General features: G+C 37.1%; 1 protein-coding gene across 1 annotated transcript in view; it reads right to left on the bottom strand.

The window, feature by feature from the left end:
- Window positions 1–15,649, bottom strand: part of LOC106133403 (GTP-binding protein REM 1) — a 94,819-nt gene that overhangs the window by 10,236 nt on the left and 68,934 nt on the right. The window contains exons 2-3 of the mRNA XM_060946602.1: window positions 12,294–12,506; window positions 768–853 (exon numbers count right to left, since the gene is read on the bottom strand). Of these exons, the coding sequence (XP_060802585.1) occupies window positions 768–853; window positions 12,294–12,506 (299 nt within the window). The remainder of the gene's footprint in view (window positions 1–767; window positions 854–12,293; window positions 12,507–15,649) is intronic.

Genomic DNA, 15,649 nt, shown 5'->3' with positions numbered 1-15,649 from the left:
AGTGACAGGTTGCTAGCCGATCGCCTAAATGAAGAATCTCAAGTTTATAAGCATATCCCTTGGTCGCCTTTTACGACATCCATTTGTGATCGGAGGCTCTATATGCCCCGTAAGGGTTGTGAGGCATGTTGTCTATTTTGTTCCATCTAAAGCGGAATTTGAGCTTTGGTATTAAAAGCTGAGAATGAAAAGGAAGATGGTGCTTAAAATATGCGTGTGGAAGAGATATCTCTCTATCTATATCTTTCTATCAATCCAATCCATAAAAATATATATCTTTTTATAAATCTCATATAAATAAATTAATCTGAACAATGTATTCTTTCGTCCACATTTTTATTCTAAGTTTGGATAGTTGTGAAGTTTGGAGAGTTGTTAGGTTTAAGTAATTAATTTAATATCAACCAATGTTGTGAAATGAAAAGATTTGACTAATATTAAGCGATATGATAGTATCCTACAATTTTTTTTTTTTTTTAATATAGGTACGGGACTAATTACACTGATTGAGTTAGCCTCGAAGTAAGTTTGAAACTTGTGTTACGAGATAGTAACTCAACGATAATATATTTTATAACAAATACTTATATAGATAAACATCCAAGACCCAGGCCAATCAGAAAAAGTTCGTTTTTCATCATGCCCCGGCCGGGATTCGAACCCGGGACCGCCGGTGTCACAGACAAGCGTATTAATTACCGCTGCGCCACAGAGGCCGTCGATAATCAATAAAAAAATATTGAATTTTGAATCTCTAGTCATTTTACCTTTGTCGTTGTGCAGTTGACGAAATAAAGTTCAGATTCTTCTCCATTCAGCATTATTGACACCTTCTCTTCTGTGCTGTCCACATCTGTAAAGAAATATTATTTTCAATAACATTAACATTAAACTATTCAGAAAAAGAATAGGACCACTCCATCTCTCTCCCATGTATAAGGTATAGGCAAATAAACTTGAGATTCTTCTTTAAGGTGATGGGCTAGCAACATATGTTCAGATCATATTTTGAAAATCGTAGACAAATAGTCAAAATAGGTATACATCAAAGTTCTACCAGTCAAATTGATTTCGGTATCCCACAAGGTTCAATATTGGGTCCACTTCTGTTCCTCATATATGTCAATAACATCCAACACATAGGCCTAAATGCAGATATCTCTCTCTACGCAGACGACACAAGTTTATTCTATTACGGTAATTCAATTAACAATATGATATCAAAAGCCCAAAAAGACTTGAATAAATTAAATAAATGGTTCTTGTCAAATTTACTTACAGTAAATGCCGATAAAACAAATTATGTCGTATTCACTGCAAAATACAAGAAAATAAGTGAACCAATACAACTTAAGATAAATGACATAGAACTTAAACAAAAAACTAGTGAAAAATATCTTGGACTCAATTTGGATCACTACCTTAACTGGAATAAACATATAAATTTAATCAAAGCTAAACTAACCTCATTAACCGGTACTTTGCGTGGAGTAACAAATTGCCTTCCACATAAAATAAAACATCTAATTTATAACTCCCTAGTAAAACCGCATATAGACTATTTGATTAAGATCTGGGGTACAGCAAACCAAACTAATTTAAAAACAATACAAGTAGCTCAAAATAAACTTATAAAATGTCTTTTTAATTATGACTTCAAAACACCTACTGTTAATATATACAAAAATACAAAAATAATGACAATAAGGCAAACATACTTATACTACACATGCCTGTTAATATATAAAATTATAAATAACCATGTCCACACACTAATATCTTTCCGTAGAAAAAGTGAAATACAAAAAATCAAACTACGCAGCGCAAACCATTTAATACTACGCACTCCAAGAACAAACTATGGAAGATTTAACATACAATATGAAGGAGCGAAAATGTATAATAACCTACCAAAAGAGATGAAAGGAGTAAAATCAATAGCTATTTTTAAAAGAAAACTAAAAACATATATACACGATTTTTATAATTAACAAACTTACATCACCTTGCGGAAAACAAACAAATATAACATTACAAAAAAAAAAAAAAAAACAAACTAAATTCATTGCTGACACATCTAGAATAAAGTAATCCTTGTGTTGCCGGGCGCGATCGCATGCAGTCGATGACGAAGACGACGTCACTCCGTAGCTCCGTAGATCTACCCTACTATTTTTTTTCATATTTATTATTCTATACCCTCTGTGTCGAGGCTATTGGTTTTTTTATATTTATATTTATTTTGTATAAAATGCATGCCCATACTTTATATAAATATTGTTTTCTCAGTAAGTGATTTATTTTATGTAAATCTTATGAGAATAAAGTTATTCTAAACCTCATGTCGCTATTTGGATCTCAACTATATCATAAAGCCAAACAGCTAAACGTGGCCTATCAGTATTGAAAAGACTGTTGGCTCTGTCTACCCCGCAAGGGATATAGACGAGATTATATGTATATGTAAGTTAATTATCTGCCTACCCTTCCGGGAAAGAGATATAATCACGCCTTTTTTCCGGTAGAAGGTCCCTGAAGATTGAACCTCAATAGCTATAATTTCGTATCATAAGCCCGAGTAAGTTGCATAGTTAGTGAATGGATGTGTATTTATCGATACTACATTTTATTTCAAATATAAATGGATAGTGCCATACATACATATAGTCACGTCTATATACCTTGCGGGGAAGACAGAGCCAATAGTCTTGAAAAGATTGATAGGCCACGTTCAGCTATTCGACTTGATGATAGAATTAAGTTTCAAATAGTAACAGTCCATCGCCTAAAAGACGAATCCCTAGTATATAAGCCTATTCCTTAGTCGCCTTTTACGACATCCATGAGTAAGAGATGGAGTGATTCCATTCTTTTTCTATTGTTGCCGGGAACCACACGGCATTAAAAGTTTTACCAAAATATTATTTTATTTTTACTTTAAACAATACAAATTTTAGCGGAACATTTCATTTTAGAGTACGTACCCAAAGTGACATCATTTGGCCATAAAGCCTTCACGAGGCGTTATAATATTTATAAAGACGGAATGAGATCTCTTTGGAAAACACGGAAATTTTAAAGTGGACATATTTTATATTTGAAATTTTTTTTAACGTCGCTTTTATATTCATGACAGTGTCATATTTTATTTAAGTATTGAATGTTGTTTATTTTTTTACCAATTCATGTACACAGATCATTCAACATCAGGAATGATAAATACAAAAGAATCAAAAGTACATAGGTTCTGTATATTTCTAAAAAAATCTATTCGAGTGGACTGGAAGTAGGAGACATGATCTTATCAATAAGTATTAAGTGATTAAGCAGCGGCGGTACAAACTAGAGTGCAGCATTTTCACCGGAAATCAAATACAAGGATGTCACATGCCCACAAGTATTGACTCGGAAATCATTTTGACAAATTTGATTACATTCATATGATCACGTCTATATCCCCAGCGGGGTAAACAGAGCCATCAGTCTTGACTAGACTGATAGGCCACGCTCAGCTGTTTGGCTTAATGATATAATTGAGATTCAAATAGTGACAGTGGTTGCTAGCCCATCGCCTAAAAGAAGAATCCCAAGTGTATAAACCTATCCCTTAGTTGCCTTTTACGATATCCGTGGGAAAGAGATGGAGATGCACAAATTTGATCGTAAGAAGAAACAGCAAAATGCTTTTCGTAACGTTTGACTTTTAGAAACAAACAATATTTTTCCACTGTGACATCAATCATGTTACTTCATACACGTCAATTAGGCACATACGAGCTCGTGTTCTGAACAAACACACAGATGCCCAAATTATATATGCAGTGTGTAATTTGGCGGTGATTTGAAACTCATGTCGGCGCCGAAAAATGTGTGTACCAACAAACAATTTGTACGTTCAGATAAAATTATTACGAAAAAATACAGTTTTTTTTTATGGATGAAGCGTAAGAAGTGGGGGGGGGGGGGGGGGGGGTCGTGGCAAGTGGAAAGATGTAACGTCAGCTCTAAGGAGTTTTGACGCGCTAAATGTTTAGTTTTTTAAATCATTCACCTATATTATACATAATTACCCATATATATAGTTGTCTATAGTTTATGTGCTCTTCCGGAAACCACATGACTTAATTGCTATTAGCTAAAGCGTCGATACTAAGTCTGCTATACCGTAAATGTATTGTTCAGAACGGCAATCATTGGCATTTGACAGGCATTGTATGTAGTTTCACCTGAATTTGGATTTAGATAGGTAATTTAGCATTAATAACCTATCACAGAGCGTCGTTAATACAAACATACATACATATGGTCACGTCTATATCCCTTGCGAGGTAGACAGAGCCAACAGTCTTGAAAGGACTGAATGACCACGTTCAGCTATTTGGCTTAATGATAAAATTGAGATTCAAATAGTGACAGGTTGCTAGCCTATTGCCTAAAAAAGAATCCCAAGTTTGTAAGCCTATCCCTTAGTCGCCTTTTACGACATCCATAGGAAAGAGATGGAGTGGTCCTATTCTTTTTTGTACGAGTATTGGTGCCGGGAACCACACGACACAGCGTCGTTAATGATCATGATTATATATCCCTTTCGGGGTAGACAGAGCAAATAAACTAAAAAAAGACTGAAAGGCCACGTTCAGCTGTCCGGCTTAAATAGTGAGAGAAGAGCGTCGTAGGTCTGCATAAAACATGGTGACGTAGGTACAGGTAAAAATACTTCTGGGACAAAAGACTAATTTATGTACACAGAAAATATCGAGACTGATAATCAAAAGAAACAAAATTACAAAGGTAAAAGGATATTCTTTTTATTTACAAATTATTTATATTGTACTAGCTGTGCCCGCGACTTCGTCCGCGTGGAATAGTTATTTTGGGCATCATTGAAGCTCTCAAGGATGAATAATTTTCCCCTATTTTTGTACATTTTCAATTATTTCTTCGCTCCTAATAGTTGCAGCGTGTTGTTATATAGCCTAAAGCCTTCCTCGATAAATGGTCCATTCAACACTAAAAGAATTTTTCAATTCGAACCAGTAATTTTTTAGATTATCGCGTTCAAACAAACAAACAAACTCTTTAGCTTTATAATATAAGTATAGTTATTGATAAACCTACGACGGCGAGGGAAATGAATAAATTGGAACAAATTAGGTACATTTTTGTAGGAATTTAGGTAAAAAGAAACAGAGACAGGAAATTGCTATCGACGATTGACTTATGGAAATGCCGGCCATATTGCACCGCCTAACAGGCAGTGTGGTTATAGGGTTGTCAATAATACCAGTTAATTTGTATTTGAGTTCGGTTGACTGAAAAAAATCCCAATAGGGTTAAGTCCGCCATTGTACACAATTTTTTTTTATTATTCCAAGAACTGTGTTTATTTTTTTATTTGTGTAATAAAGTGTTTACAACAAACAAAAAATCGTTTATACCGTTCTGGGTTTACTACACCACAAGTCCAAACGACGAGTCGACTGTGCGATTATGACTTTGTGGTATATTTTAATTATTTTTATCTTTACCAGACACCCTGTATATCTCCCATATAGATTTTTAGTAATTTGTATTAAGTACTGACAACTTACTACTCGAAATTGTATTTATTTTTTTATATTATATATTAATTGACAAATTTCCAAATCCAAGGTGTAAGGTATGTTCTGACATCTGACAACCCTAGCCAAGAGACATAGGTAGTTGCTGGATGCAAGCGATACATCATACTCGGCCTGGCCGCACATCAATGTTAGGATTTATCTTGATTTCGGCCTCATTCACACGAAAATGGACTTATGTACTTCGTCTTATTATCCCAAGTTTATAAGTGCCGTGTGGTTCCCGGCACCAATACAAAAAAGAATAAGACCACTCCATCTCTTTCCCATGGATGTCGTAAAAGGCGACTAAGGGATAAGCTAACAAACTTGGGATTCTTTTTTAAGGCGATGGGCCAGCAACCTGTCACTAGTTGAATCTCAATTCTATCATTAAGCCAAATAGCTGAACGTGGCCATTTAGTCTTTCAAGACTGTTGGCTCTGTCTACCCCGCAAGGGATATAGACGTGACCATATGTATGTAAAAAAAATACGAGAGTTGCGTCCTCAATATTATGATATCACGTTTTTATTCCATGACGGATAGACAGAGCTAGCGGTCCCCAACGGCCACTTTGAGCTGTATAACTTATATGATGATAGAATTGAGCATCAAATTGTGACAGGTCGCTAGCCCATCGCCTAAAAGTGGAATCCCAAGTTTACAGGCCTATCCTTTAGTCGCCTTTTTCGACATCCGTAGAGAAGGGAGGGTCCTATTCTAAAGTGCTGGGAACCACACGGCATTTTACATTAAAGTTCATCTGTTTGAAAGAAAGAAAGAAAATTACTCTTAACCTGATCTTCGTCAGGACGTCCCATATTTGTTTCAAGGTACGTTCGTCTACGAACGAGTAGGTACATCATTCGTCAACCATATAAAAAGTTCTGTCCAAAATTTTATTTCCATTGTTCATTTTACATACATACATATGGTCACGTCTATATCCCTTGCGGGGTTGACAGAGCCAACAGTCTTTAAAAGACTGATAGGCCACTTTCAGCTGTTTGGCTTTATATTGGAATTGAGATTCAAATAGTGACAGGTTGTTAGCCCGTCGCCTAAAAAAAGAATCCCAAGTTTATAAACCTATCCCTTAGTCGCCTTTTACGACATCCATAGGAAAGAGATGGAGTGGTCCTATTCTTTTTTGTATTGGTGCCGGGAACCACATGGCACTTTCATTTTAACCTCACGAATTAGACTTTTCTTGTTGACAACAAACTTTGCCTCTCAAACAATTGAAAACTTAAAAAGTGAATTACATCTTTCGGTAAAAGTTTTAATCCCGAGTGGTTTTATTATATTTGTGGTTCCCTGGCACGTTATAATAGGACAATGAATTGTACACCCTACACCCGAACCTCACAGAATATCTTTCTCATACATACATACATACATATGATCACGTCTATATCCCTAGCGGGGTAGACAGAGCCACCAGTTTTGAAAAGACTGATAGGCCACGCTCAGCTGTTTGGCTTAGTGATAGAATTGAGATTCAAATAGTGACAGGTTGCTAGCCCATCGCCTAAACGAGGAATCCCAAGTTTATAAGCCTATCCCTTAGTCGCCTTTTACGACATCCGTGGGAAAGAGATGGAGTGGTCCTATTCTTTTTTGTAATGGTGCCGGGAACCACACGGCACGGATGGACGGATCTTTCTCATGGATGTCGTAAAAGGCGACTAAGGGAATGCTGGTCAGGTAGTGGAGAAATAACAGTGTGCGCCAGCTGCTACTCTTCCCGTGAAGCATTGTAAAAGCTCACTAAGGGAGAGGCTACTCTTGGAATTCTCCTTTTTAGCAAACCTCTTATTATCCAAATCCCAAAATCTGTAATCAGTCGAGACTATAGGCTCTGTCTTCTCCGTAAGGCATAACGACGTGATGTATGGTCTTAATGGCAATGTGTGTTATGTGGGTCGGCTGTCGCTATTCTGATTGAGTTTCCGCTGTCAACGGCATGGGGTTGAGTGTGGGGCTAGGAATATGGCGGATTGTAAGTTCATATTATTTGAATAGCTGTGCCCGCGACTTCGTCCGCGTGGAATAGTTATTTTGGGCATTATTGAAGCCCTCAAGGATGAATAATTTTTCCCATTTTTTTCACATATTCCATTATTTCTTTGCTATATTATAGTTATACATAGTTATATATATTAGTTGCAGCGTGATGTTATATAGCCTAAAGCCTTCCTCGATAAATGGTCTATTTAACGCAAAAAGAATTTTCAATTCGAACCAGTAGTTCCTTAGCGCGTTCAAACAAACAAACAAACTCTTCAGCTTTAGCATTTTGTGTTGAATAGAACATTTATCGTGGAAGTCTTTAGGCTATATAACATCACGCTTCAACTAATAGGAGCGAAGAAAAAATGGAAAATGTGAAAAAAAAAAACGGGGAAAATTATTTACCGTTGAGGGCTTCAATGATGCCATGATGAACAATCTATTCCACGCGGACGGAGTCGCGGGCACAGCTAGTACCTATGCGCTATTTGTCAGTTACCTATTACCGGACGATTTTAAATAAAATTCTTTCATATTAAGCTTGTTTTATGGCCACACATCGGATAACCATCACATATTGCCTGTCGATTCCAGTGGATTAGACCGTGCGCCTCTTTTTTTATTAGTCCAGGACAGAACTAAAAATAGAATTATAAAATAATGGGACTCTGCAGAATATGTGAGAGTTATAAATTATACTCTCAATTCCATCGTTACATACATACACATAGTCACGTCTATATCCCTTGCGGGGCAGACAGAGCCAACAGTCTTGAAAAGACTGAAAGGCCACGTTCAGCTTTCTGGCTTGATAATAGAATTGAGATTCAAATAGTGACAGGTTGCTAGCCCATCGCCTAAAAGAAGAATCTCAAGTGTATAAGCCCATCCCTTAGTCGCCTTTTACGACATCCATGGGAACGAGATGGAGTGGTCCTAATTCTTTTTTTGATTGGTGCCGGGAACCACACGGCACATTACCTAAGCCAATAGCTGTAAGTGGTCTGTCATTCTTTTCAAGACTGTTGGCTTTGTCTACCCCACTAGGGAAATGGACGTAGTTATTATATACATATGTGTATGTAAAGACTGATATGTGGAAAAACAGAAATTAATGATGCGAACCCAAAAATATAGGAACATTTCTAGTAAACTTTTCTTTTGCGTCGGCAAAACGCGCGATACAGAACATGTCTAACAAGTTGTAATTAAAAAACTTTAGAAGCAATTAAGGTGCCATTCATGTGTTTTGTACAGAAATTATTAATGACGTTTAGAACTTATAAAATCTGACTTTCTACATTCGTTTTGTATTTGGTTAAGGGGACTCTTGACCTGACCTTAACTAGATCGTTCCCGATAGGATAGAAAGCGATTTATCTATTAAATACATACATTCATATAGTCACGCCTATATCCCTTGCGGGGTAGACAGAGCCAACAGTCTTGAAAAGACTATAAGGCGACGTTGAGCTGTATGGCCTTATGCCCATCGCCTAAAATAGCAATCCTAACTTCCTCAGTCGCCTTTTACGACATCCATCGGAAAGATATGGAGTTGTTCTATTCTGAAGGGCCGGAACCCACACGGCACATTTACCTATAAAAGGGATCAATAGTCGGTTCTTTTTGTTTTTCATACCATCGAGCGCTCCTTATCTGCTTTATTCAGACTGCATAGGATGGAAAAAGAGGGGACCTACCTACATACATATATATAATCACGTTTTTATCCCTTGCGGGGTAGACAGAGCTAAACACCTAGAAAAGACACGTTTAGCTGTATGGCTTAATTTTGGAATTGAGATTCAAACAGTGACAGGTTGCTAGCCCATCGCCTAAAAGAAGAATCCCAACTCTATAATCCTATCCCTTAGTCGCCTTTTACAACATCCATGGGAATAAGATGACGAGTGGTCTTATTCTTTTTTTTATTGGTGCCGGGAACCACACGGCCAACGGAAGCATTGTTTCGAAAAGTTATTATTCAGAACAAAAGGTTAGCAAAAACATACATACATACACTGAATCGGCTAAATGCGAACAAAGAACACGTGTAGAGTAATTATACTGCTGTGCTCTGTGTTGCGGGAGTATTTTGTTTTCCCTGTTGCAACGGTAATTAACGTTTTTTTTAGCATTTGAGTTTATTTTTGTAAGAGAAGATGTGTTTTCAGCGAAGCGAAAAACGTTATGTGCTATATGGTAACTGATTTTAAACTTACATCACATCACATATAATCACGTCTATATCCCTTGCGGGGTAGACAGAGCCAACAGTCTTGAAAAGACTGATAGGCCACGTACCAATTTGGTTTAATGATAGAATTTTAAACTTTCGAGTTGCATTATACTTTTTAAAAATAATACGTACAGATATTAAACGCGTACGCGAGACGTGATTTGCATACATACATACATAGATATAGTCACGTCTATATTGCTTGCGGGGTAGACAGAGCCAACAGCCTTGAAAGACCACGTTCAGTTTTATGGCTTCATGATGGAATTGAGATTCAAATTAGTTACAGGTTGCTAGCCCATTGCTTACAAGAGGAGGCAAGGGAAGTGGAAAGATGTAGTCTCTGCCTACCCCTTCGGTGGAAAGCCGCGATTTTATGTATGTATGTATGTAAGACAGATAAAAAACGAAGCTATTTCGCGCGATGCAAAGTATTCAGCTTTATCATAGTGAATGACTGTCTCATTTCGAATGCATCACGCGACAGGAAACGTTGGGACGAGCCGCAGACAGTGCTTGTGGAGGTTTATTGTGTGTTTGAAATTACTATAAAACGGGTGTAAAGTATTTGTAATAATATTAAAGCCTAGCCTAGCCAATCATTAGACCTAGACGAACATATCTTGATCAAATTAAGGACGTCCTGGTGAAGGGTCAGGTCAAAAGTACCCGAAACCGCTGAGCTTGCATGAAGAGAGTTATGAATGTGGATGAAGCAAAGGAAGTATGCAGGGATCGTGGCAAGTGGAAAGAGGTAGTCTCTGCCTACCCCTCCGGGAAAGAGGCGTGATTTTATGTATGTATGTTAAAGCCTAGTACATACATACCGTGCCGTGTGGTTCTCGGCACCAACAGAAAAAAGAATAGGACCACTTCATCCCTTCCCATGGATGTCGTGAAATGCGACTAAGGGATAAGCTCGCAAACTTGGTATTCTTTTTTTTAGGCGATGGGTTAGTGACCTGTCCCTATTTGAATCTTAATTCTATTATTAAGCCAAACAGCTGAACGTGGCCTGTCAGTTTTTCAAGAGTGTAGTCTCTGCCTACCCTTCAAGGAAATAGGCGTGATTTTATATTTTTATACATGTACCATATAAAATGAATATTAACTTTGGCATATCCCCGGTTTTATACATATAATCACATCTATATGTGTTGCGAGGTGGACAGAGCCAACAATCTTGAAAAGACTGATAGGCCACGTTAAGCTGTTTGGCTTAATAATGGAATTGAGATTTAAATACTGACAGGTTGCTAGCCCATCGCCTAACAGAAGAATCCCACGTTTATTAGCCTATCCCTTAGTCGCCTTCAACGAGATCGACGGGAAAGACATTGAGTGATCCTATTATTTTTGTTCCGGGAACCACACGGCACCAAAAGAAAACCCGGTTTTATACAAATAATAAAGTTGCATTCTACAAAGAGTACTGTAGTTCATATAAATTACAATTCTTATTATTTTAGGACTGAACGAAAAGGCATTTCAATAGTTTTCTTTGATCCTTCGATCCTTATTTCACGAAGAAAAATGTGAAAGGTGAGCCTTATTGTAACTTTAACGTAATAAGTTTTGTTAGGCTCTGGGTAATGGTCTAATGTTTATTGATAAAACACATTTCTCTTTTGCTATAAAATGTAAAGGTGCTTTTGAGGTTTGATAAATACATACACTACGTATAATCACGTCTATAAATCCGGGGTAATTTCGGGGTAGACAGAGCCAAATTTTGAAAACTGACAGGCCACGTTCAGCTTTTTGACTTAATGATAGAATTCAGATTCAAATATTGACAAGTTGCTAGCTCATCGCTTACAAGAAGAATCCCAAGTATCTTTTAGTCGCCTTTTACGACATACATGGTAAAGATGGATTAGTCTCATTCTAAAGTCTCAGAAACCGCAAAGCACGACGCACGGCAATACATTCTATAGAAGAATGTAAGCTTAAAACTAAATTGTTACCTACACGTTATAGATATATAGTTTTATTTATTGTGTTAAATTAGTAACTTTAAATGAGACTGAACGCAGTGAAACTGTGAAAACAGTTTTGCGGAATATTGTTTTAAGTTCATAATGAATATTGTGTGATAAAAAAATAAAATAAAAAAATATGCCGTGTGGTTCCCGGCACCAAATAGAAAAAAAAAGAATAGGACCACTCCATCATTCTCCCATGGATGTCGTAAAAGGCGACTAAGGGGTAGGCTTATAAACTTGAAATTCTTCTTTTAGGCGATGTGTTAGCAACCTGTCACTATTTGAATCTCAATTCCATTATAAAGCCAAACAGCTGAACGTGGCCATTCAGTCTTTTTCAAGACTGTTAGCTCTGTCTACCCCGCAAGGGATAACGTGACCATATGTATGTATGTATGTATAAAAAAATAATAATAATTCGATTAATGACTATTGAAAAATAACACTCACTTTGTCTATCATAAGCATTGATACACTCGCTGGTCTGGAACTGGCTGATCAAGGCTGTCTTCCCGACTCCAGGGGCTCCGACCATGGCCACCCGATGGCAGGCCACGGGCCTCCGCTCCTGGGGCTCCGGCGCTGACTGCGCAGGAGACGATGGCGCCAAACTGCCCGATCTTGATCTGCGACGCCGGAATGAATCGCCGCGGTTGACAATGCCTGGACAGAAAAAAATTGGTTTATTATTGTTTGAGTTTATTATTTATTGGTTTATTATTGTTTGAGTTTATTATTTTTGTAGGTATAAGGAAGAGTTCTTTTGTTTGCCGTCAGGCGCTTGTTTCTATGTAAACATTAATTGTAAAAGGTATAACTAGTGCCGTGTGTGGCTTATAGATGGAATATAGAATAAGATATTATAGTGGATAATTGTTTACTATATAATAATTTTAAGGTAAACCACATCGCGTTTCAAAGTGAACTCAAAATATTTTAACGCCATATAGTTATACATACATACATATAATCACGTCTATATCTATTGTGGGGTAGACAGAGCAAACAGACTTGAAAAGACTTGAGAAGACCACGTTCAGCTGTTTGGCTTTATGATGGAATTGAGATCCAAATAGTGACAGGTTGCTAGCCCATCGCCTAAAAGAAGATTCCCAAGTTTATAAGCCTATCCCTTAGTCGCCTTTTACACCATCCATGGGAATGAGATGGAGTGGCCCTATTCTTTATTGTATTGGTGCCAGGAACCACACGGCACAAATAAATGAATTAATTGGTAATTTATTAAACGAAACTGCTTACAAATAAAATGTTCCTCACAAGAGTTAGTAAACATAATTCTCTTAAGTCTTTCGTAATCCCTCCATTTCCCCAAAATCTGGGTAAAAACAAACCGAATTTACTCGTAAACTGTATGAAGACTGCCATTTATAACTTAACTCAATATTTGATTTAGTAAACGCGGCTGTTATAACCTATTAATTTATGTTATAAATCAGAAATTTTGTATGCCTGTTAATAAGTTATGTTACCTACAGCGTTATAGTAAGTATTTTGTTAAAAATACCTTTAAGATGTGCCGTTTGGTTCCCGGCACCAATACAAAAAAGAATAGGACCACAACATATCTTTCCCATGAATGTCGTAAAAGGCGACTAAGGGATACGCTTACGAACTTGGGATTCTCCTCAAAGATTGATGTAACATGCCAACTTAGCTGAGTACTAGCATTAAGAAACCGTGTTCAATCTTTGTTAATTGAGGAAATAAACGATATTTTTTATTATTCTTCTTTAGGCGATGGGTTAAGCAACCTGTCACTATTTGAATCTCAATTCAATCATTAAGCCAAATAGATGAACGTGGCCATTCAGACTTTTCAAGACTGTTGGCTCTGTCTACACCGCAAGGGATATGGACGTGACTAGATGTATGTATGTACCTTTAAGATATTTTTTAAAAACTTCACTGCATCCCGATGCCGTGTGTGTCCCGATATTTAATAGTAAAACCACTCCTTATCTTTTCCATGGATGTCGTAATAGGCGATGAAGGGAAAGGCTAATACAAATTATTTTTTTTTTAATAATGATAATAGAACATTTCAACGTCACATAATAATTGTCATTTCTTATAGTTTCACAACATTGGTCGAAACTAACTTGAAATTACGAAAATCTAACTAATAAACTTGGATTTTTTTTTGTAAGCCATGGGATAGCAACCTGTCAGTATTTGATTCTCAATTCCATCATTAAGTCATACAACTGTATGTGACTATTCATTCTTTTTGACTGAATACTGTTCGCTCTGTCTGTTAAAATAAAACTGCAGCATAGATGGAGACATAATCTTATATATAAAATTCGAAACCGCCGAGCTTGCATGAAGAGAGTTATGAATGTGGATGAAGCGAAGGAAATATGCAGAGATCGTGGCAAGTGGAAAGAGGTAGTCTCTGCCTACCCCTCCGGGAAAGAGGCGTGATTTTATGTATGTATGTATGTATAAAATTCTCATGTCACAATGTTCGTTTCCGTACTCCTCCGAAACGGCTTTACTGATTCTCATGAAATTTGGTGAATAAATTACGTATGTACGTTGCGATACAGCAGCTCTGTCTACACCGTAAGGGATAAAGTCGTGATTGTTTGCGTGTAGGTATAAGTAAGTACCAACCTGAGCTATGGATGCCAACACATCTATGTTAAGAACGTAAGAGTAGTCCACGGGAACTAAATCCGCGGCCTATAAACCGCGCCATCAAAATATATTCCGAGACGCATTTGCGTGTAATTTCTGATGTTGCACACTCTATTGACGTCAGGCGTCACTCCAGAGTAGGGCTGCCAATGTATTCTTCTAAAACTAATTTTATAAAGATGTCATACATACATTCATACATAAAATCACGCCTCTTTCCCGAGATGTAGATTTTTCTTGATAAAGATGTAAATTTTATACATTTGCGTATATACATACATACATACAATCATTTCTATATCTCTTGCGGGGAAGACAGAGCCAACAGACTTGAAAAGACTGATAGGCCACGTTCAGCTATTTGGCTTTAAGATAGAATTGAGATTCAAATAGTGACAGGTTGCTAGCCAATCGCCTACAAGAATACCAAGTTTATAAGGGATATGCCCTTAGTCGCCTTTTACTACATCCATGGGAACAAGATGGAGTGGTCCTATACTTTTTGATTTGGCGCCGGAAACCACACGGCAAATTGTACATTTGATTGTTTTTTAATCTTATCTTTGAACTGGTCATAAAAAATTGTTTCACACTTAAGAAGGTAGGTACTTTATTTAACAGTGTTAGGGGCTATGTATGTACCAAGGGGGGAAGCCGTAGCAGCCGTAGCTGGTAATATTACAACAAACACAGTCACGTCTATATCCATTGCGGGGTAGACAGAGCCAACAGTCTTGAAAAGACTGATAGGCCACGTTCAGCTGTTTGGCTTAATGATCAAATTGGGATTCCATTAGTGATAGGTTGCTAGCCCATCGCCTTAATGAGGAATCCCAAGTTTATAAGTCTATCCCTTAGTCGCCTTTTACGACATCCATGGGATTCCAAAATCGAATCTAATCGGTGAGATAATCTTATATAATACTTGAGTGTACAAGCGGCTCCTCACGTGTAAAAAGATATAGCTATTCCCGCGGGAATTTCAAGGAATTCTCTTTTAAGTCGCGCCTAGATTACATAAAGAACTTTCATGCTTAATTTCAAATCTTCAGCGATGATATATCAGTCAATCAGTGTCCTATTTTATGTCTAGAATATGATACACATCTGGATGGGTCAATTTTATTTGTCTAGATCTAATTTCG

Source organism: Amyelois transitella, chromosome 11 (assembly GCF_032362555.1).
Source record: "Amyelois transitella isolate CPQ chromosome 11, ilAmyTran1.1, whole genome shotgun sequence".
Classification (NCBI taxonomy): domain Eukaryota; kingdom Metazoa; phylum Arthropoda; class Insecta; order Lepidoptera; family Pyralidae; genus Amyelois; species Amyelois transitella.
This window is presented reverse-complemented; position numbering and strand designations above follow the sequence as displayed.